Source organism: Stegodyphus dumicola, chromosome 2 (genome assembly GCF_044657685.1).
Source record: "Stegodyphus dumicola isolate Sdum_Otavi_A_Nest chromosome 2, ASM4465768v1".
Lineage (NCBI taxonomy): Eukaryota > Metazoa > Arthropoda > Arachnida > Araneae > Eresidae > Stegodyphus > Stegodyphus dumicola.
Genome location: NC_140769.1, coordinates 70,888,103 through 70,913,191, shown reverse-complemented (window position 1 = coordinate 70,913,191; position 25,089 = coordinate 70,888,103). Strand labels below are relative to the sequence as shown.

General features: G+C 31.4%; 1 protein-coding gene across 2 annotated transcripts in view; it reads right to left on the bottom strand.

The window, feature by feature from the left end:
• Positions 1–22,892, bottom strand: part of LOC118187713 (elongation factor-like GTPase 1) — a 352,553-nt gene extending 329,661 nt beyond the window's left edge. The window contains exons 1-2 of one of the 2 annotated variants that reach the window (XM_085810767.1): positions 22,692–22,892; positions 19,352–19,455 (exon numbers count right to left, since the gene is read on the bottom strand). In XM_085810767.1, the coding sequence (XP_085666893.1) occupies positions 19,352–19,442 (91 nt within the window). In that variant the 5' untranslated portion in view covers positions 19,443–19,455; positions 22,692–22,892. The remainder of the gene's footprint in view (positions 1–19,351; positions 19,456–22,691) is intronic. The other variant, XM_085810768.1, reaches the window with a different exon arrangement.
• Positions 22,893–25,089: the final 2,197 nt, after the last annotated feature.

The following is a 25,089-nucleotide window of genomic DNA, read 5'->3' as shown; positions in this document are numbered from 1 at the left end:
TGAGCCACAAGCTTCGGAGAAGCTGGTGAACATTATGTTTTTGAGCTTTTTTATGTCATAAATCTTGGTTTATTATTTTATTTATTGTTGCTATAGATGTATTTAAAGACTTGGCATTGATTTTTGGATCAGCAAATTTTCTCTTGCTACCAACAATTTAATTTTAAAAACATCAGAAACAGTATGTACACTGATCAAAAAAAAAAAAAAAAAAAAAAAAAAAAAAAAAAAAAAAGGGAGGGGGGACAGTGCTATATCTCCCGTTCTACTGGGCCGATTGACAAAATTCCAATTGCGTTCTTCATGTCTCGAAAGCGCGACTTAGGATATATGTTAGATTTATATATAGCACTATTCTAACATAGGTATTTTGACACAAAATCGGACTTTTTCTGAAATAACATACCAATTTTTTCACATATTTCGATTCTACGACTCAAATTACGCCTAAATATGAAATTTTGTAAAATTTGGAGCAAAATTTACGGAGAAATTCACAAATTTATGTTGGCACTTTTTGTTCAGTTTGCGCCAAGAATAGTTCACTTGGCGAACGTCTTAATATATGGCAACCTTGTTTCCTTTCCCATGAGAGGAAAAAAAGTCACCATCATTCTTTCTTCCAAATAATATTCTTTATATATTTTTTATTATAACTGTTATTATTTTAAGTAATTTTTTCTTTTTCGAATTTCATTTTAATTGTTTAAGTTGCATTTTTTTCTTCGAATAACTGTTTTAAAAATTTTTATTTACCTATTCAAACTGCGTCAATAACGGTGCAGCGTTTATTTTTTTTCAAATAGTTTTCTTTATATATATTTATTTGTCATAGTTATTATTTTAGGAAATTTTTAAATTTTTATACTTTTATTTTAATTGTTTGTGTTGCATTGTCTCTTCAGATAATTGTTTTAAAATTTTCTATTTATTCCTTCGAACTGAGCATTTTAAATATATTTATTAATATAAATTTTCCAGAATTTGATTTTATTTATTTGAATTGCGTTTCTTTCCGAAGAATATTTTGTAACTCAGACTATGATGCATTTGAAAACTGCATATATTAAAAGAGAAATTACAGTAAAGCACAGTTAACACGCCTTTCAATGTTCCGTTCAGAAAAGAAATATATAAATAAAAGAGAGATGTATAATGGACATTTTAACGTAGGATGACTTGCATACACTGCTTTAAACAGTTTAATCATTGTGCCCATTGCTCTACACAGTTTTATCCTACATTTGGTTTCTTAAAATGTAATTGATATTTTAGTCAAATATTTTATTTTTGAAATCGCAAGAATCAAATATCATAAGATTAAAAAGTTTTAAATTAAAAAAAAAAGTAGAAATATTAAATTTTACGCAAAAATTTATTTCTTCTTTTCTTTTTCTTCAGGCATTCTACTTTATTCTTGCTCTTTTTCTTTAGGCATTCTGCAAGTATATTAAAAAGTATCCAACTTTTCAAAATAATCTTGGTATTTCTGACAATCATTTTAAATAAAGTTATCGCCTTCCATTTCATAAAGGCCCACAAACGGCCGAGCGGTAGAGAATCGTTGAACACTGGTAGTTCACTCCGGGGTTCGAATCCCGGTAAACAGGCTGGTTACATGGGCGTTTTCGTGGATTTTCTCATGTGTACCGTGTATGCTAGCAGATTTCTCTTAGAAAGTTCATCACGAAGTATTTGGTCAGAGCCTTTATCAGTCTTTAGAGGCTAAACATTTTGAAGGTATGAGATGAAAGGAAAGTCTGGTTTCATCAAGAGGTTTTGGTTTATTTAATTATGCCTAAGGGAAGGGATGCCTTCGTGGAGGACTTTCTAAGGGAAACTGGCTCGCATACACGTTACATATGGGGAAAACCACGAAAAGGCCCATGCAGACAGCCCGTTCGCTAGATTCGAACCTCGGACCGAACTACCTGTGTTCATCGATTTACCGCTCAGCCGCTGTTTCATCAGGAGGAAAAAAAAAACATCTTTAGGTGACATCCACATACATCACTGGATAAACTCCTGAATCTTCAAATAATTCGACTGAGAAAATCATGGGATTCTCCATTTATGATACGATATGATGTTCTATAACGTAATTTAAATTTATACATATACATTTATATAGTCAATACATATACATTTATATAGTTTATACATATACATTTATACATATATACATTTATATAGTCTACAACCAGTCGCTCTTCACTTTAATCTGTAATGATATCGTTTTTGTCTTTTCTGTTAACACAAGCTCAATTGATGGTATTTGGTGGTGGTGGTGTACACGTCCAAGTGTTTTCTCTTTGAACACCTAAATTCTTTGAAGTATCCTGAAGGTATGTATATTCAAAAGCGTCCAACTTTTTGAAACATCTTGGTATGTCTGACAGCCAAATTTCCCTGCAAATTTTTGCTTACTTTTCTCCCTAATTTTCTTCTTTCCTTCTACAGTTATTTTCAGTGCTCACACAAAAAAATTAAGATTTTTCGATTCCTAGACTTCCATAAATTTTGCATTCTTGTCAATTTTTTTTAAAATATCAATTGCATCAACTGCGTTTCAGCTGAAGACAGCTTTTCATTTTCTAGACATTTTAACTATAAACAAAGTATAGAGCAAAGTCCAAAGCATAAATATTTTAATTAAAAGATTTTTGCTAAATGACAAAGAAATAAAACAGTCCAACAGGGTTTATTCTGTACCACCGAGTAACCCGATTCTTATATCGGCTGAAACAATCTAAATCATATTAAAGATCATGTTCTTTTATACAATCTATAACGCGAGAGAAAAACTAGCTTCTTAAAACATTCTTTCTAAGAGGATTAATATAAAATATTATATTTAAATATATATATTTTTAAAGCTGGGACTTGAACCAAACTGTCAGACTTTTAAAGTTTAATTTACATGGTGGTTATAATTAAAGTTCCAATTTGAAATGGTCATAAAAGGAAAACTACTGGACCAAATGTTATCAAACTTGGGAATCGTGTAAAGGAGGTTATGGGAATTTATTTTCCATGGGAAAAAAAAAGAGTTCAAAAACTCACCACCAGTGGAAAAATGGCGCTGTATACAATATTGGTAAATGAAATAAGACATGAAAACATCTGTTTAAAATGTGTTTAATAGTTTCCGAAATGTGTTACAAAGCATGTTCAATGTAGCGTCCAGCATTTTCCGAGAGCAAGTTAAATCCTGTTACTGCATTCTTAACAGCAGTTCTTAGCATATCAGGAGGAATGTTATGGACATTTTTCATTTCTGCCAAATTGTTTAGAACATCACTATAAACAGTGCTTTTGACATAACCCCATAGCCAAAAGTCACAGAGATTGAGGTCTGGTGGGAAGAGGGGAATTGTAGGCCTATAAGATGTTCATTCATGAAATGTTTCCTAAGTAACTGTGCGACACACGTGAGGTGGGGCCCAGACCTGCATAAAAATCGTAGTATCTAAAATGCCATGTTACTGCAGTTCCATGCAGTTCATGTATCACGAAACATTTTAACATTGACTCTAAGTGAGCTGCAATCATAGTGGTCCAGCTGTCGCCTGCTCTTCCGAGAAAAATGGTTCAGTTATAAAACTAGCTGTCATTCAACACTAAACGGTGTGGAATGACTGCTATGCAATCGAATGCAGTAGGAGAATGCAATGGAACTAGATAAATAACATGAGGGATTTCTTTGGCCCAAATCGATTAAAAGCGTTTTGAATCAGTATCTTCATGTTTTAGTGCCGAATTCAGGCTTCAAAAATTACAAATTAGCGATCTGTAAGAAAACGACTTCCAGATTGTACGCACTTGTGCGAGTGATTTGCGATCTCACATTTTCTAATCGCTAATTCGTGGTTTTCACGGACGAATTTCTCACTTACACGGATGGCGCACTCGACTTTTATCGAATTCAACGCTTTTAAATGGTAATTGCCTACTTCAAAGTTTCTTAAGGGTATGTAACATGTTAAACCCGTGTAACAAAAGGTTAAGTTAGATTCCGACCCATATTTCGTTTAACAATGTTGCATACAGCGCCATTTTCCCCCTGGTGGTGAGGTTTCCAACTTCCTTTTTTTCGCAGAAAATAAATTCCCATGACCTCCTTTACACGATTACCAAGTTTGATAACATTTGATCCAGTAGTTTTCTTTTTATGACCGTTTCAGTGTGGAACTTTAATTATAACCACTCTGTATATTATTAAATTTTAATTTGAAGCTATGCGTTATATGTATACCAAGCGTAAATTTTTCGCTTTTATGGAAAAAATAAAGAATCAAAGCAAATATACTTAGGATAATGGACCAAAACTGAAAAAATTTCCCCTCCGTCCGAAAATAAAATATTGAAACTTCGACCTTGAATTTATTGGATTTTCGAAATATTTAATTTGACTTATGTTCTAAGTCCTAGTTCCGACAACAATTCCGTCCAAACTTCCGAATTACTTAAGCTAAAGTAAAAGATTTAGTATATATTCACTGTATGTTAATAAAGTAATCAGAGTGGAATAAAAATAGATTATAAAATTTACGCTGATGCAACTTTTTGTCTAACTGCACAACATGTAATGGAAGAGAAGGCTTGTAGAGATCTGTTTTTGACATGCCTCTAAAAGTAGATGTCATACTCCTTTTGTCTCTTCAATGTCAAAAAACTTGCCTTCGAGAGGCAACTTTAGTTTTTGGGAAAGAAAAAAAATCACAAGAAGACAAATTTGAAGAACATGCAGGACGATTGAGTACACATACTTATTTCCGGAACACAAGCGGTTCTCCGACTGGTTATTGAATAATGAAAAGATGCATTGTCATGCAATACAAAACATTCGGAACAGGTTTTCTGACTGAAAACGTAAGATTAAAAGTCATCTGCTTAATTCACAGTCATTTACAAGTCAATGTCTAACAATACAACAATATTTTAAATATTTAGAAATAAAATATTAAATTGGAGCCTCACCAGTTGCCTAGCATTTGAAGATTGTTAAATACTAATTGTTTGTTGCGAAGTCTAACCCAGGCTGCATGGTTGGTTTTCGTAGTTTTCTAGGTTCTCTTTACAAAGGTTCTCTATGAAAGCATCTTAACCAAATAGCTCCCATGTTCTTTCTATGTTCAAATAACCAACTAACCTAGTTTAAGCGCGATTTCTAAGTGAAGTTACTAGCAAAACCCGAATACTCATTAAAAATCATGTAGCTTGCCAATCGGGAGTAACATGAAAGATGCGGCGCCAATAATTGAATTCCTGCTACGGTACGCTGTTTTTAAACTTAGATGGTCGTTCCTTAATTAAATAGCTCACCAGCGGCCAAGCGGTAAAGACGCTGAACACTGGTAGTTCGGTCCGAGGTTCGAATCCCGCGAACGGGCTGGCTGCATGGGCATTTTCGTGGTTTTCCCCACGTGTAACGTGTACTGTGCTTTAAAAATATGTATCAGCCACTCTTTCAGCCACTTCAAAAGCAACAGTTTCTTTTTAGAAATAAATTATGCAGTTACTGTCATAAAAATCAAATAAACATCAAACAAAAATTCTCAGTTTTAGACAATTGGATTTAAACAAAGTAAAGCAGCAGATGATAAAACGTCAAAGGTAAAAATTTACTCTCATTTTTTTTTTTTTTTTTTTTTTTTTTTTTTTTTTTTTAAGATATAGAGAAATTAAAAAAAAAATAGTTAAAAATTTGAATAATGTCATATATAATTTAAAAAAATAGCTTTAAATATTGTATTAATAAATATTTATTACGCATCATTGAGGGAAAAAAATGTCATATAATTAATTCTTCGTAAAATTTTACTTGAAATTTAAGGTTAAAAATAGCTGTGGCAATTCAGTGTAACAAAAATCCATAGACCACATTTGGCGTTATTATCGTTCAAAAAAAGATGCCAAATTTCAAAACGTGAAAATATATAAATTCGTGTATATCTTAGAAAATTTTAAATAAAAAAGCCTAATTTTTTGCAGATATGCTTAAAAATACACCTACTTTAAGATGATGGTAAAAATTTTATAGGTTATAATTCAAAATTTTTTTCGAAAAATTTATAAAAATTATTTTAAAATAGAAATTAAAAAAAAACACACAAAAATGTTTAAATTTTATTTGGAATGAACCTAAATTTCGAAATGTGAGAGAAAAAATCAAAAAAGTTTAATAAAAAAGGAGATATTAATAAATATTTGCCAAATTCAATTAACATTGAGGAGCTAAAATTTTGAGAGCTAATATTTTAAAAACTACTCGTACCATTTTTACAAAGCTTGGTATTCTGGCATAATTTGAGTCGTAGAATCGAAATATGGAAAAAAACTGGTATGTTATTTCAGAAAAAGTCTGATTTTGTGTCAAAATACCTATGTTAGAATAGTGCTATACATAAATCTAATATATATCCTAAGTCGCGCTTTCAAGACATGAAAAACGCAGGTTGAATTTTGTCAATCAGCGCAGTAGAACGGAAGATATAGCACTGTCCCTTTTTTTTTTTTTTTTTTTTGAGCAGTGTACCTTTCTCAGGTATTCATTTGGAGTCTTCTTTCCACAGAAATAATAACTCCCGATTTTCCACTTTCCAACCAATAATATTGCTTATTTTGCATTTAGAAATTTTAACACCATGCACATCATAACACCTTTTGAGTTACATAGAAGTATGTCTCTTTTGATAGCATAAAAACATAGCCTTAAATCCACAGCTTGTTTACATGTCACATTTTGAAAGAATAAATTTTAAAGTCGCAGACGATAATTCTCATTTCAAATAATAAGTTGTTAGAAATATTTATCTCAAAACATTTGTATTTTATTTATTTATTTATTTATTGTAATTCTTTATCGAAATCATTCAAAAAATTTGTAAACAACTTCTGTATTTTCAAATTATTTGCATGCCCAGTTTCAACATTTGATAGAGCAGCAAGTGGCCATGTTTGTAGCATCTTTACTATTAAAACCTGTTCATGTCTGTCTATTTGTGCCACAACCTACTAGTGGGAAGTTGAGTTTCGAGAAAATTCTCCCTGGATTCCAAAAAAAGCATGGGAAGACGTTTCAACTATTCTCCTCTTTGTACGACTTTAAATCAGCTGGGATATTAATTAAAAACTCTGAAAATGTAATTTTCACTCTCGTTTTTTCGATTGGCAACAGTCTCGCATGCTAGTGATAAAAATTTGCTTTATTTCGAAAAGTGTTGTCACTGTTCACCTTCAAATTGTACAGTTTGTTAGTAAAAAATTTGCAAGTTTCACAAAATATGAAATAAAAATAGGATTGCCAAACATTAGATATATTATTATTACATAAGGTCATGTTCTGATGTTGAAGAAAGCAGGTGACTGCATGTGATAACATTGTATGTTGAAAATTTTTTGTTGATGTCAGCATTTTATATAAATAGCTCCTGTTGGCAATATTTTTGTTTCAGATTAAGATAATTGACATGATATGTTATTATCACTTTTTATTCTTTTATTGAGAGTGAGTAAAAGTTGTTACATTACATTAAATTTAAATCATGACGTCATACGTATTAATTTGAAGTGTAAAATGTTTTTGTTTCCTGGTTTGGCAACAAAAAAATTATTTACGAATCAGAAGTCGCTAGGAAAGAATGAACTGAATTCATTCATACTGATTTTTCAGGTGCACAGAGAACTTAAAAATTGTGCTTTGCCCGCAGCCAGCAACTTTGTGTATTAGTACTTTAAATTAATAGTTAATTTTATTTTCAGTTTTTCTGTGCATTTTAATAATTTTATTCATAAATATTTAATTTTTTTCATTATATACAGTCAAAAGTCGTTAATCCGGACTCGACGGGACCTCGGCAATTCCGGATTATGGATTTTTCCGGATTATAGATCATCAGTTTAAATCTGGTAAGATGGCATGCAGAAATTATAAAATTAAAAATATGAAACCGTAATATATGAAATAAAGAGCAATTATGATCTAAAGGGTATCAAAATTTACAAAAAGAAAAAGCTTAATATTTATTTGTTTACTTTATTAAACATTTCTTTCAATGTAAGTTGTTTAAGTTGCTTCGTTTCATGTGATAATACTTTCTCTTTAATTCTATTAAACAGACATAATTTCTTGTTTAGTTACAAAGTTCTGCTATTCAAGTCCTATAATTGCTGTGTCAAGAATACCGACTAATTTGTCAATAGAAATTTTTCCATTTTCAATAAACTTTGTGTCACTTTCTTCAAAATCGGAAGCGAATTATAATGATGAGGAACTTGATTTAAATCATATCAAAGACGGAGTACATTGAGATGAAATACTACATTTAGTAAGGAATTATAAGCCAAATAAAATAAAAACATCTGCACTGAAGATAAGGATAGTGCTGACAGATCAACTTCCAATTCATTGCACGCCGCGGCGTTCCCAGAGCAGCGTGAAATTGATAAACAGATTTCGGAATGGTTAGAGAAACAAAGGATATGCCTTTATCCAATTTTTGCAGCAATTCCACTTTTTGTTTGATGGACATCGAAACATACTTTCTCTTTGTAGATCCTTTGGGAGCTCCAGCATCAGAAATTCCATTTGACATAATCGAAAGTTCAAGCTTACTTTTATAAAATTGCTCTAACAGTCTGCAAAAAATAATAAGCCGGATCCAATTCGAAGATTAAGGAACAACGCAATCTGCAACATTAACGGCTAATCTTTGGAATATGGTAACAGGTAGTTTGGCGACATTTTGGTAAGGCGATAAAGGTTACTAGCTAGGACTTTAGCAGTGTACATGGATAAAGTCAAGAGTGTGTGCAATGCCATTTTTTTGCAATTCTGGGATGTCTTTTTAAGTGAAAATAGGTCAACGTGTACATGGATACAGTGTATGTGCAATTCTTAAAAATGCGGCAAGTAATTTGCGATTCTGCACTTTCTCCCAATTTCGCACCTAATCTTCATGATGATTAAGCACTTTTGTTCCATAAAAGTTCTAGCATAAGCGTAATTCGGCTAGCAGATTGTTGGAAAAAAATGTTGAGTAAAAAAAAAAAAAAAGCCTTTACTTCGTCAAAACAAAATGGCGTCCAAACAAAAACTAGCAGGTTGCTGTAGCAGGATTGGTCGCCAAAAAATTGCCAAGTTACCATAATTCAAAGATTAACTACATTAACTGAATTAGATAACTTTAGCTTAGCTTATACCGTCCGTTATACATTAAACGTGCATGCGCACACGCATATTTGCAGCCATAAAGGTCTTACGGGCACGAGTAATTGCCTATGCGCATGCGTCATCGCGACACATGCGCAAAAAGTTTGTAGCTTTGAGGTTCGGATTATGGGTGTCCGAATTAACGACTTTAGACTGTAGTTTCTTTTTGAGTATAGTTTAAACTTATGTAGGTACTTAATGTATTTGAGGTGAATTATTATTTTAGTAAATCGCTTTTTTTTTTCAACCTATTAACATGCCAAAATGCAAAATAGGCATCACGAGAGATGTATTAAAAAGACAAAGAGCTGAAGCCCAAAAGTTACAGCGAGCTACAGAAAATGAAGAAAAGCCACTAGGAGACTGAGCAGGCAAGCACAATGACAAGAAAACTTATGTGCTCAAGAAATTGAAGAAGCATGACCTTCATGAATGTACAGAATGACAGCATGATATTCATACAAATACAGAGTGACATTCACGAAGCACTCTTCACAATACAAGAATATGAGAACTTGAAGATTACATTGAGCAACACAGTGTTCAGGTGTATTTATAAATTTTGCTTTGGCCACAGCCTGCTCATCTGGCAGGCTTGCCCACTAATATTTTTTTAATGCATGCATAACAATAGACAAGCTCAGAAGTACAACACATGTGTCTGAACATTTGCGAATTTATATGCTTTACATTTAATCCTCATTCCAGCAGTTAAAAGTATAAATATCAGCCACATAAATTTTGGTTTCTTTACTATAAAATTTCTTATTTCGATACAACTCTGATATACACCCTAATTTCACCAAATGTGGTGATATGTGTTCTGCGCTGGTTTTTAGCACGATTGCATGTTCTATGGCAACCCTGTTGATGTTGAAAAATCTTTCGCTGGAGCTCGTTGATTCACGTCTGTGTCTGAGAAAATGGGAGGCAAAGATAAAATGGTAGAAGTTGTTGAACTGAAGTTCGGCAAAAGAAAATATCATTGTGGCCATCCTGTTGAGGGGTAGTGGGTATTTGAAGGTGTGGAAAGAGGGTCTGGGAGATTATTTTTAATGGCTGTGCATGATAGAAGTAGGGATTTGTGATTTTATTTATTTGTGAACCATAGTATGAATTTTCTGGAGTGTGTCTGGCTGTCATGTAAATACGATAGTGATTACGTGGCGGCATGTTAAAAGCGGTATGAAATTGCTATTTCTGCTGTTCGAAAAAGCATTAATTCATGGTAAGTGCATTTTATTTTATTCTTGTTCTTATTTTGTAGAATGTTATGTTCATTGATTCTTTAGTATGAATTTCTGTCGTTATTGTTGTTTCTGAAACAGAATGCTGTGTACATGGTATTATTTGAAATTTATTGTTGTTATGTTAATTTATTAAAGTGAGGTGTGCGTAGTTCGTAGATTCGTTCGTTGCCTACATTGTGCCATTTGTAGATTTTTTTTAAAGTTAAAACATGTTGCTGTGTACATGGATTCTTGTCAAATATTTTTGGTTAGAACCTTTACGTTTTTGCTCTCTAAATTTTTTGTTTTTGTTTCGGATTTTTAGCTTAAATCGTGTGTTCAAAACGTAGTTTTTGCATGTGCGAAAACCGCGTTTTTGGAGACATTTTAGGCTTAAAGTTCGAAATGTATTAAAAAAATTTAGATAGTAATATGGCAGCGTGAAGTTTCTTGCCAAAAATGTTTGGCGAGAAATTTGGCGACTTGAGGGCGCATATCCGAGTAGTTCTCTTATTTCTTATAAAATGTTTCTTCCTCCTTTCTCAGAAGAAAAAAATGAAAATAAATAGCATATTCTGAACTGTGGAAAACTTTGAACCTAAACAAATGAATTAAACACATGTTAAAAAAAAATAAAGAAAAAAAACCTCTACTATTAGAACCACAAAAAGAACAAAATAGGAAGAAAAGGAAAACCTATGGAAAGATTTTCAAATACTTTAGGCAGAACAAGAAGGATGTTGGACTGGCAATAAGTTTCTTGTCACTTAGTGCAGTCTTCTGACAATCTTAAATTCTGCTGCCCAGTGTCTCCATAAATTAAAAAAATTCTGCTGCCCAGTGTCTCCATAAATTAAAAAAATTCTGCTGCCCAGTGTCTCCATAAATTAAAAAAATTCTGCTGCCCAGTGTGGTCATATTAGCAGCACTAATAATGACATCAGCTATGATCAAATGCCAAATTAAAATCATTCAGATTCACAGATTCTGATAACGGTAGAAGGCTTAAAAGAACTGTATTCACCAAATGACATTCTTCAGATAAATTCTGGGAAAGAAAATCAAATGAATGGTTGAGAAATAATGATTAGTACTAAAAGCTGTTAAATTCTTCTCTAAAAATATAATTCATGCCATTTAAGATAAATTTCTGAAGTTTTCTTAGCTTGATCAAAATATATTTAATCATACTCTGATAACAAATGATAAATAGTTCACCAATATTGTTTCTTTTTTTACTCCTATGCCCATCTTCGGCATTTCTGCCATTAGTTGACAAGCAGCCCAATAAAATGAGTCTAAAAAAGCACCCTGAGGTACGTAACATAGCAGGCCTCCAAGTGGTGCACCCTGCGTTATGCTAAATTTGCTACAGTACTTATTGCCTTTACATAGCTCTCACTGATAGACAGTAGTTCACTAAAAATAAAACTTGGTGAAGATTTACTTAAGGCTGGACCATAAATTCTATTAAAAGAAGTAAAAAGAAAAAAGTGCAGTTTGATCTTATGAACAGTTTCATGATTTTTAAAAAAATGAGCATAATAACTAAAGCACTTTAGATTGTTTTCAAAGAACACTACTTATATTATTCACAATTTTTTAAACGTTTTTCACTATTAGATGGAAAGATACTTGCTCTCTACAGTTATCAGACAGTTTAATTTCTAAGTTACAAACAGAAGATTTCTCCCGAATTTTCTCCAACACAGAGTGTAAATTTGTAAAAGTGATACAGAATAATTATGATGGTTTTCTCATTGATTAAAACAGACTGTATCTAAAATAATCATTCTGCTGAATTTAAGTTGGCTTCCTTCTCTACATTTGCCTTTTGTAAGTTCTCCTTCAGAATTGGAAAAACTCAGAACATTACATAAAATATGGAGAAATTTAATAACTTAAACCTCACTTATTCTGTGAACATAATTCATAGAAATACATTCATTGACTTACATTTTATACAAAATCTCACTTTTATTTAAAAAATGAGCATATAGGATACTAACTAAAGCCCTTTTGATTGCTTTTGAGGAACATTTTTAATACTGATAAAGTAATTTTTTAAATATTTTTCATTATCAGATACAGTGCCGCCCTAACCACAGGGCTAAATGGGCTATAGCCCCAGGGCGCAAGCCTTCTGAGGCGGCAATTTTTTATTTGCGATATAGTAAAAATTTATTTTTCATTTTATTAGTTTTTACTTATTTTTAAATTAAAATACTTCTTAAAATATTAAACTGATTTTTATTTCTTCCAAATGTGCTGAAAAACTATAGATAGGGAAGGGCAACGCGAAATAGGAGTAACACCCTACCGATCGTACTTTTGTTTCAGTCGCATTTGAACTGGATTTAATATAAGACCACCTACGTATACTCACCGCGTCGCCAGGGCATATTCATTTATCTAAACGTAAATTGTATTATTTTAACAATCCTGATAAAAGATAGGAACATAAAGGGGTCACTGATGCGTACCTTAATATAGATTGCACGACAAAAGTAAAATTGATATAATTTTAGTATTTGTCGACTGAATAAGCTGAATTAAAAATTGAAAATTAAGTGGAAATTATTAAATTATATTATTACCTTCCTAAGATAAGTGCTTTTCCTTTTACATACACTAGTGGAAAAAAAAAAAAAAAAACGCATAATAAAAAAAATGGCATTTAGCAAGATAATATTTATTAATTTTAAAAGGTTAAAAAATAAATTGTTTTTTTTCTCATTTTATATTTAAAAATATATTTACTTTAGGGTATAAAGAAATTAGGTAGTATATTGAACGGTTTATAAAAATCAAAGTGAACAAAAAAAAAAAAAAAAAAAAAAAAAAATGCATATTGAAAAAAATTGCCTTTTCCCACCAAAAAACAAAAATATTCTATGATTCAGTGCATCCATGTCAAAGCAATTATCAATTGAAGAGAAGGCTCAAATTGTAGTCTGGAATGAGCCAAATGGAGTTAGCAAAAAAATACTCCGTAAATCAATCAACATTTTCCAGAATTGTTAAAAAATATATTATAAGAGGGTCTTCATCTCGAAAACCGGGATCTGGCCGAAAGTTGTCACTGTCATCAGGTGATTTAACTTTTTTGAAGCAAAATATCTCAAAAGATCCTAAATTAGGATCAAATAAATTGAAAAATATATTAAATGACAGAAAAAGAAAATGTGTTTCATCTAGAACAATTCGTCGTGATTGTGTTTTATAGGTTTGCCTGGCAGAGTTGCCTGTTCTAAACCATATTTAAGTCCTGAAAATGTTTTAAGCAGATATGAGCATGCTAAGAAATGGGTTTATTACACTCAAGAGCATTAGAATAGCATAATCTGGTCAGATGAGACCAAGATAAACTTGTTTGGATCAGATGGACGAAGATATGTGCGTCGTAAGGTAGGGGAAAGATATAATTTGAAAAATTTAAAGCCTAAATTTAAAGCTGTTAAACATGGCAGAGGGCATATTATGGTTTGGGGTTGTTTTAGCTCTAATGGCACTGGAATGTTAACGATCATTGAGGGAAATATGGATTCCCTTAAATATACTAGGATAATCGACTCTTGTCTTGCATTGTCAGCTTCAAAAATGGGTCTTAATGGATATGAATTCCAACAAGATAACGATCCAAAGCATCGTTCAATGCATTCAAGAGAATATTTCAGAGATAAGAAGATTATTGTGCTAAGCTGGCCATCCCAATCACCAGATATGAATCCAACAGAACATCTCTGGACTCACCTGAAAACAAGAATAAGGGAAAGACAGCCAAAAACCATTGATGAGTTAAAAAGGATAACGCATGAAGAATGGGACAGGATTGATCAGGATTTCTGCAAAAAGTTGGTCAAAAGTATGCCAGATCGAGCTGAAGCACTTTATAAAGCAAAGGGCGGGCATACAAGGTATTAATTAAACAATATGCATTTTTTTGTCCACTTTGATTTTTATAAACCGTTCAATATACTACCTAATTTCTTTATACCTTAAAGTAAATATATTTTTAAATATAAAATGAGAAAAAAAACCAATTTATTTTTTAACCTTTTAAAATTAATAAATATTATCTTGCTAAATGCCATTTTTTTGATTATGCGTTTTTTTTGTCCACTAGTGTATATGTTAGCTAAAAATTAATTAATAATGATATATACATATTTAACAATTTTATAACAATTTTTTATTCCATTATGTAGGAAGACTAACCATGGAACATAAACGAAAAAAATTATCTGGTTCCGCCAACCGTAAATTAAAAGAAGAGAAAGAGGCGAGGCAAAACGCTCTCTTGGAAAAAAATGCCTACATTAACAAATTTCTTTAAAAAAGGGGAAACACTTTCTATGGATATTACAGAGAATGAGCAACACAAAGAGGGAAAAGAAAAAAATCAACAACAGTATGACAATAATGCCCAGCAATCAAATGTGAAAGAAAAAGAAGAGGACCAGAAACAACAAAATATGGAACAGCCACAGCCAGAAGATCAAGAAAGAGAATATTTAGATGAAGATGAACTTAGTAATATGTTGAGTGTTAATTATACTGATCCAGCATTATGGGGAAGATTAAGCGAAGATAAAATTATAGATATAATGAAGAACATATCTAACGTAGAGGTAGATATTCAAGAACTAGACTTTTCTGCATCTAAAGTGGTCTACAAATCACAGAGCAGGTATGCTACAAAAATGATATAGACGTTTACAAAACGGAAAACAACAAAAAAGAAACTGGCTTTTATTCTCAAATACTTCAAAGTATATTGCATCCCTTGCAAACTGTTTGGTAGTGCCAATAATCCATTTAGTGCAGGTGTTAACGATTGGAAACACAGTGAAAAAATTTCGGACCATGAAAATTCAGCCCTTCATAAAGAAAACACCCGTATAATTGTGAGCAGATCTACAGAAAAATGGGAATATTTCAAAAATTATTCTATTATATCAATGAAAAAAAATACGAATTACTGGAAAAATATTTTAGAACGTATCATCGAAGTCATAAAATTTTTAAGTTCAAGGGGTTTGGCTTTTAGGGGAGAAAATCAAACTATTGGTGATAAACATAATGGGAATTATTTAGGGTGCTTAGAACTTTTAGCAAAATTTGACCCTATTTTGCAACAACATATATTTAATTTTGCAAATAAAGGTACTGGGAATATTTCTTATTTATCTGCAAATATTTGTGATGAGTTTCTAAAAATATTGGGCAGAAATGTTAGATGTTTTACTATCACGGAAATAAAAGAGGCAAAATATTACTCTATTATAGTAGATTCGACGCTCGATATTTCACATATGGATCAATTAACCATTGTCGTAAGATATGTCAATAAAAATGGAACACCCGTTGAAATGTTTTTAAAATTTTTGGAGAATACTGGCCATAAGAGCTCAGAAATGCAAGACTGTAATTTAAAGCTATTATCTGATTTAGATATTAGTTTGGAAGATTGTAGAGGACAATCTTATGATAATGCCTCTAATATGTCGGGTATATATAACGGCCTCCAAGCACGCATTAAATGTAGAAATAATCTTGCCATTTACGTGCCCTGTGCGGCACATTCTTTAAATTTAATTGGACAATCGGCAGCTGAATGCTGCATACAAGCAACTAAATTGTTTTTGTTTCTACAAAACTTATACAATTTCTTTGCCGCATCAACATCAAGATGGGAAATTTTAAAAAATACGCTAACAGCAAAAAATAAAGTTCCCAAAAAATTAAGCGACACTCGTTGGTCAGCAAGAGCTGATTCAGTGAAAGTAGTGGTTTTGGGCTATAAAAATTTTAAAAATGCTTTAACTAAACTTTACGAAGATAATTTTCAAAAGCCTGCAACAAAAGTTGAAGCCCAGGGGTTGTTAAATGAGTTCAACTCATTGGAAACTGCTATTATGATAGCATTTTGGAGTGAAATATTGGAAACCATCGATAAAACTAATACATCGCTTCAAAAAGTTGATATTACAATTGAATGCATTGTTTCATTATATGCTTCTTTAGAAAAATTTGTACAATCGAAACAAAATATAGATTCGTTTAACCTTTACAAATCAGAAGGTATAAAATTATCTGGCTGTTATGAATACAAACTGTTACGGAAAAGAAAAAGACAGTTCGACGAAAATACGTCGGAAGAAGTGCAACTTGATGCAAATGACGAATTCCGCATAAAAACATATTATGCTATTATTGATAAAATTCTAGAAGAAGTACAAAAGAGAAAATGTGCATATGTTGACATTTATTCAACATTTGGGTTTCTAGTTAATTTAAAAAATATAAATGAAGACATAATTAGAAATAATGCTGCAAAGTTGTGCGAAACATATCAGAATGATTTAGAAAACAACTTTATTGAAGAATGCCTACATTTTAAACATGTGAATTTATTGGAAAATACCGAAAATATATCTATCGCAGAACTAAGTTTAAAGACAATAATCGAGTTAAAAATTGAATCTACATTTCCAAACGTAACCACAGCACTGCGCATATTTTTAAGTATCGCCACAACAAACTGCAGTGGCGAAAGATCATTTTCAGCAATCAAAAGAATAAAAAATTACTTACGATCTTCTTTGGGACAGAGTAAACTCAATGATTTAAGTATTTTGTCTATTGAAAGAGATTTATTTGAAAATTTAAATACTAGTGATATTATTGATCAGTTTGCCAAAGAAAAAGCTAGGAAAGTAAATATATAAGTTACATTTGTTTAGATTAAGGTGTGTTTTTGTTCTTAAATGGATTTTTATTTAATTAAATTTTATTTTTGTTTATGTTATGCACTGATGGAGAATCATATAATAGTTCCGATCAAGTTCTAAGGATTAGACTAAAACCTGATCGGAACTGTCATTATTGAGATAATCCCCTCAAATCTGGGTAAACATTTATACCCATCTTTTAAATAAGTGACTTTAAAGAAAAGTTACAATAAAGATAACAGTTTATTATAAAAGTAATAAATAGTTTTTTTCTAGTTCTGACACTTTTGTTTTGTATAACTTTTCCGACTCCCATTTGCCATTCTGTGTATTTTCTTAGGAAGAAGGGCGCATTATTTTTAGTAGCCCATGGGTGCCGAATTCCTTAAGACGGCCCTGATCAGATAGGAAGAATCTTTCTATACACAGTTATCAGACAGTTCACTTTCTAAGTTACAAACAGAAGATTTCTCTAGAATTTTCTCTAACATAGTCTAAATTTGTAAAGGTGATACAGAATAATTATGATGATTTGCCTCTTGATTAAAATAGATGGTATCTAATAATTATACTGCTTATTTTTGTTATTTCATTTTTTGATTTAAAATGTAGTATATTTTTTGGGAACTAATCTGATATGCACCCTCAAGTCGCCAAATTTCGCGACAAATATTTTTGGCGAGAAACTTCATGCTGCCATATTACTATCTAAATTTTTTGTCTACATTTTGAACTTTTAGCCTAAAATGTCTCCAAAAACGCGGTTTTCGCACATGCATAAACTACGCTTTCAACATACAATTTAGCTAAAAATCCGAAACAAAAACAAAAAATTTATATAGCAAAAACGTAAAGTTTCTAACCAAAAATATTTGACAAGAATCCATGTACACGGCGACATGTACGAATGGCACAATGTAGGCAACGAACGAATCTACAAACTACGCACACCTCGCTTTAATAAATTAACATAACAACAATAAATTCCAAAGAATACCATGTACACAGCATCCTGTTTAAACTTAAAAAAAATTCTACGAATTGCACAATTTAGGCAAGGAAGGAATCTACGATCTACGCACTCCTCGCTTTAATAAAATAACATAACAACAATAAATTTCAAATAATACCATGTACACAGCATTCTGTTTCAACTTTAAAAAACATCTACAAATTGCACAGTCTAGACACTAAACAACAAAATAAACTAAAATAAATTTCAAACAATTTAAAAAAACAACAATAACGACAGAAATTCATACTAAAGAACCAATGAACATAACATTCTACAAAATAAGAACAAGGATTAAATAAAATGCACTTAGCATGAATTAATGCGTTTTCGAATAGCAGAAATATAAATTTCATACCGCCTTTAACATGTCACCACGTAATCACTATCGTATTTACATGACAGCCAGACACACAATCCAGAAAATTTATACTATGGTTCACAAATAAATAAAATCACAAATCCGTACTTCTATCATGCACTGCCATTAAAAATAATCTCCCAGACCCTCTTTCCACACTTCCAAATACCCACTACCCCTCAACAGGATAGCCCCAATGATATTTCCTTTTGCCGAACTTCAATTCAACAACTACCATTTTATCTTTCCCTCCCATCTTCTCAGACACAGAGGCGAATCAACGAGCTCCAGCGAAAGATTTTTCAACGTCAACAGGGTTGCCATAGAACACGTAATCGTGCCAAAAACCAGCGCAGAACACATATCGCCACATTTGGTGAAATTAGGGCGTATATTAGAGTTGTACCATTTTTTGCTTGGCTTGAGAATAGGCTGCTCTGTTGACTTTTTAAATGAAAATAGATCGATGTAGACATGGACAAAGTCAAGGGAGTGCAAAATGCCAAGTTTGTACAATTCTCTGATGTTTTTTAAAGTGAAAATAGGTCACTGTGTATATGGATACCGAGTTTGTGCAATTTTTCGACTTATTATCTTGGCTTTTTGTAGCGGCGATTTTTACACTGCACAAACTCGGTGTCCATGTACTGCTAAAAATCACCAATTTTTGCCAAGGAACAACCGTAAATATATTTTTACCCCTCATTTATTATGTGAACCTAATTCATAAAATTCATACCTTGATTTACATTTTATACAAAATCATATAAAAAAATGATAAATTTACAAAGTATTACTTACCATGATCAACATGAGCTAAAATGCAAATATGTCTGATATTCTTTGGATTCTTTTGAAGTTTAGCTAGAATTTCAGGTAGTACAGTTCTCATTGTTTTCAAAAATCTGCAAATGAATGATACATTGAAGATGATAATATTTATCAATATCAAAGACTATAATTAAAAATGATTACAAATCTTCAACACATTTTTATACATTTCAAAAGGGATAAAAGTTCAGTTTTAAATTCACAATACAGTCAAAAGTCGATAATTCGGACCCCCATAATCCGGACCTCAAAGCTAAAAACTTTCTGCGCATGCGCTGCGTTGACACATGCGCATAGGCGTTTACGCGTGCGCATAAGACCTTTTACCACTGCGCATGTGCATGTGCGCAATCGCAGAATACATTTTCGCGTGCGCATTTTATGTATAACGGACAATATAATCTAAAATTATCTAATTATCTATTTCAGTTAATGTTGATGATTGCGTTGTTCCTTAATCTTCGGATTGGATCCGGTTTATTATTTTTTGCAGGCTGTAAGAGCAATTTTATAAAAGTAAACTTGAACTTTCGATTATGTCAAATAGAATTTCCGATTCTGGAGCTCCCAAAGGATCGTACAAAACGAAAGTATGTTTCTATGTCCATCAAGCAAAAAGTGAAATTGCTGCAAAAAATGGATAAAGACATGAAGAATGTGACAGAGAGGTTAGTGAAAACGAAAAAATTTCGATTGACAAGTTAGTCGGTATTCTTGGCACAACAATTAACGGGACTTGAACAGCGTAACTTTGTAACTGAACAAGAAATTGTGTCTGTTTATAGAATTAAAGAGAAAGTATTATCACATAAAACGAAGCAACTTAAAACAACTTACATTGAAAGAAATGTTTAATAAAGTAAACAAATAAATATTAAGCTTTTTTTTTTTTTTTTTTGTAAATTTTGATGTTTAATATGATGATGAAGAAATGTTTAATAAAGTAAACAAATAAATATTAAGCTTTTTTTTTTTTTTTTGTAAATTTTGATACCCTTTAGATTATAATTGTTCTTTATTTCATAAATTAAGGTTTCATATTTTTAATTTTAGAATTTCTGCATGCCATCTTACCAGATTTAAATTGATGATCTATAATCCAGAAAAATCGATAATCCGGAATCGCCGAAGTCCCGACGAGTCCGGATTAACGACTTTTGACTGTATAAATGTCAACTTTTCTGAAAAGCAATGAATCAAAGACATAATGTTACATAGACATTAGCATAAATTTATTCATTTTAAAATGTTCCTTTATAAAACTTAAGTTAATATATTTTTCTTATAAGCATCAAGGTAAGAATTTTATATGATGATTAAGAGGTATTCATTATGCGGATTAATATAATATAAATTCATCCTTTTCTTATGTTAATGGGTTTATGGCTGTGGTTAAGGCACACAAATAAACATAATAATATACAGATAATAAAACATGAATTTCTAGTCCTTATTTTCACACATATGGAACTAATTTGGCAGACACTTATTTAATGATAATTAAACATGGTAAATTTCTACATACATTTATTCTAAAAAATTAAGACGCAGGCAGTTTAGAAGGGGAAGCAAGGAAAAAGTGATGCAATTAACTGCCAGGTTTTTTTTTTATACCAGAGTAGATGTGATTCTAGAAATGAGCTATGATTGGTTAGTTATTAGTTTTGGTTACCCTTTTCAAGCACAGTTAGTTACATAATGTCGAAAAATCTCAAATTTGGGAGAACAGATGAATTTAGGGAAGATCACCAAATTTAGAATGTTACTTTTGAGGTTGCCAATTATTTTTTTTAAAGCAGCTATTGTGTTTTGTTATATTTTATATATAGTCTGCTTTGAAAAAAAAAAAGCACCCACAAAACAGCTGCAACACTTAGCATACAAATGGTATGTGAAAAGTTACGAAAATGATTAGAACTTCAGGACCAGTAATCTTTTATAGGACTTATTCAACAAACTTGAGAAAAAAAGTATTTAAATGGACTGATTTTCTCACACACAGGCAATTTTATTTTCTCCTTTTAATATACAGGAAAATTTGCACAAAAATGTACTAGTAACATACTTGTCCACCATATGAACCACCATATCAGAAACTTGGGTCAGTGCCAAGGTAACTCTGGTGGCAATTTGGATACTGGTTATAATCTTACAGGGATTTTGGTTGTTTCTCTCTAGTTCAATAATGCACATTCCTAAAAATAATTGTTTCATTTTGGGATAATTTTAACAACATATGTAATTCTCATTAAAATCTGATTAATGTTGACAACAACGTGTAACTCTTACAGTTGTTATAAGAGAGATCAAGCTACCTACAAATCCATTTCCTACTTTCCTTTATATCTTCTCTTTTCAGTTTCTAATGTGAAATTTCACAACACATTTCTTAAGTGATGTATAATTTCATTGCATGGTAATAAGAATATTCTCTTCAGGAATATTCCACGATTCTGAGAACAGCTGACAGCGTCTACATAGTTATTTTAAAAATCTCAGAGATGCGTCTAAGAGAATAAGAAATCTATCTAATCTAAGAGAATAAGAAATCTATCTAATCTAAGAGAATAAGAAACCCATAACACATCAAACTTAATGAAATAGTTCTGAGCAATACTTCAGAGGTTAGGTTATTTGAATATGGCAAAACATACAAACATTGTCTGCCTAACAGGGAGGATGTCATTGAGAACTTTGTATGAAAAACTGGCTCATATTCACGTTACACATAAGGAAAACTAAACTAGGTTCGAATTCAGATTCAGCAGTCTTTATCACTCATGCAGGAGGAAGTGCGAAAGATATATTGTTTATCTTCACATTAGAGAAATGTGTTTGATGGGCATTGGTGGGGTACACTACACAGTGAAAGTTCACAGTATGATTGGATTAGGAAGGCAAACATTTACTGTCAAGTTATCACCACTGTGAAAATCAAAGTTCCTAGGATCGCTAATACTTAAACGGCAAAATAACTAAAAAACAAATTGGCTACTTATGAATGTTTGGTTAGACGTCATCTATTTACCTATCTGCCGCTTTCTTTTGATTACAATAAATCTTGTTTTTAGCCCGCCCGCATAAACACCTCCTTAGCGGTAATGCATCTTAGAATTGTAATTTTTCCCGAATTATTAGGCGAGACCTCTCATTTTACAAATATTTACATGAGCAAGAATGTCCGTCTTAATAATCAGAGAAATATATCTTCCGGCACAACTTTGCACGTATCGCTACAACAAGCAGTTATCAAGTAAATGAATCAATTTAAATATTTATCCCGATTATAATATACAAAAAATTAACTTACGGTATCAGAAAACTTACGGTAAACTTTTTAATTCTTGCAGTTTGAATAAATTTATTCTTGCAGTTTGCCACAATTATTTGAATGGATAATAAATAATATACAATTATTTTAATGGTTAATAAATATATAATGTGAGATATTTAATAGCTTGATAAACATTACAAAAAGCACATGGTTAAACAAGACACATTTGTACACATTTTAAAAGAGCAAAACAAAATATTGTTGCCAAACGTCGAATTCGGTTTTCTCTAAATTATTCTCATAACCTTATGTGTGGCTCTTTAAGAAACACGTTAGGAATTATCAGTGACCTTTTAAAAATTAAAATTCGATTTTCAGCTTATGTATTCCGAATTATCACATTCTCTGACGTCTCATATTTTGAATATTGAATAGAGAAAATTGCTGTGTATAAGAGATTTGACTAGAAGCATAACGATGATCATATACGATTTAAAAAGTTGTACCAATGTCATAAGCTAATATTATTGTTTATTATTAATTCAATGATTTTTTTTTTATTTTCTGTTTCCGCATTTTACCCTTCCCATTCCATGCAACAATGAGATACATTCCAGTGTAGTCCGTCACAATTATGTACAGACACACGCCAAAGGTGTACGGAAAAGTTTACCGTGACGTCACTGGTTTCTGGATGGGTTACAATATTTGGCTTTTTATCATGTTTCGCGGTGAATTATGGCAAAGATTAACAATTTATCGTGCGATGTAAACAAACATCGAAGATTTCTTGTTAGGGTGCAAACGTTGTTGTAGTCAAAGAATATCTTAGATATTCGTTGTTGTAGTGTTCGCTTATTAATAAATTTCTTCTGGTGATAATTCAGTTAAAATCACTGACAAAAGTTTGATAGGACATGTGAGAACTTCCATTGCAGTGTTCTTTGAATTAACATTTATTTCCTGCTAAACGTATTATAAATAAAAGAACAAAACAATTTCAATTTTTAATATCTCTGTTAGCACTTCATATAATTTTTTTAGTGGTATGAATAAATTTTGTGCATATTGATTTAAAACTATTACCATCAGGGATACAAAACTGAGTTTTTTTTCCTCTTACGAAAGCACTGAAACTGTTTAATTATAAAAATACTATTTTAATACTGAATTTTGAACGCATTTTTTCTGTTGATAATTTAGTTAATCATAAAATGACTGTGCTTTCGCATAATTTAACATCATTTGTGAAGTGAATGACACTAAATTTCAGATGTGATGATTTTTTAAATTGTTTCTGCCTCTGAAATAAAAATTTATTCTAATGTTTTGCGAGTTTTTAAGTGTATCAAAATGTCAATGTTCCATCGGCACTTGTGCAGAAACATGGGAAATTGACTCATCGTTTGTTGTAATTATTATGTCATTTAATGTGAGCAAATGTATTTGATTTTTTTCTTGATGAATTTGAAATTATGAAAAAATAACGTATGGTGTAGATGATGACAGAAATTTTTAATGAATGAATTTAGAAACTGTAAGATGAAAAGAATTTTACCTTTGATCTGATTCACAACTGCATGTCACAAAACATACTTCATAAAGTATGCCGAAGTTTTATTCCTTGCAAAAAACATGATATCTATTATTCAAGTTTGTGATCAGAGAATTATTATAGAGCAATGAAAGAATATGATCTTCGTGAGGGGAGCTGTATTCTTCATAATGAGGAAAATTTGGAATTTTATTCCTTGCAGAAAACATGATATCTGTTATTCCAGTTTGCGATTAAGGAATTTTTATAGAGCGATGAAAGAATATGATCTTCGTGAGGTGAGCTGTATACTTCATAATGTGGAAAATTTGGATGAAAGTGCAAATGAATTAATAAGGACTAACCTCCTTGGTGTATTTTCTGCATCTTCTAAATACATATTTTGAAACCATGTTTCAGAAAACACAATAATAAACTGTTTTAAGCAGGATAACTTTTACTGATGGCAAAATCAGTCACTTTCCCAAACAGATCCAAGTACAAAATATGAAAAAAAATGTCTTTGAATATGATGATGAGAAAACTTTCTTACTTATTATTTCTCAAAACTGTCTCACCCAGTGCTCATAAACTGTGTATGAATGAAATTTTTCATGACAACTGCATGCTCTCCACTATTATTGAATTTTTAGCTCTTATTTCTTAATAAAAGTCCTGTGGAAACATGCAATTTTATATTTCTATTATACAACCATTTATTTAGTTAAACTGTATTGCAATTTCCTTGGGCATATTTCTCATCATTTAATATTATGATTCAGTTTTTGCTATCAACACAGATATGGACGAATGTAATGATATGCAAAACAGTGTGTGCTTTTTTTGTAGAAAATGCAATCGAACTTTCCAAAGAGAATAACCTCTTACTTAAATAGATTT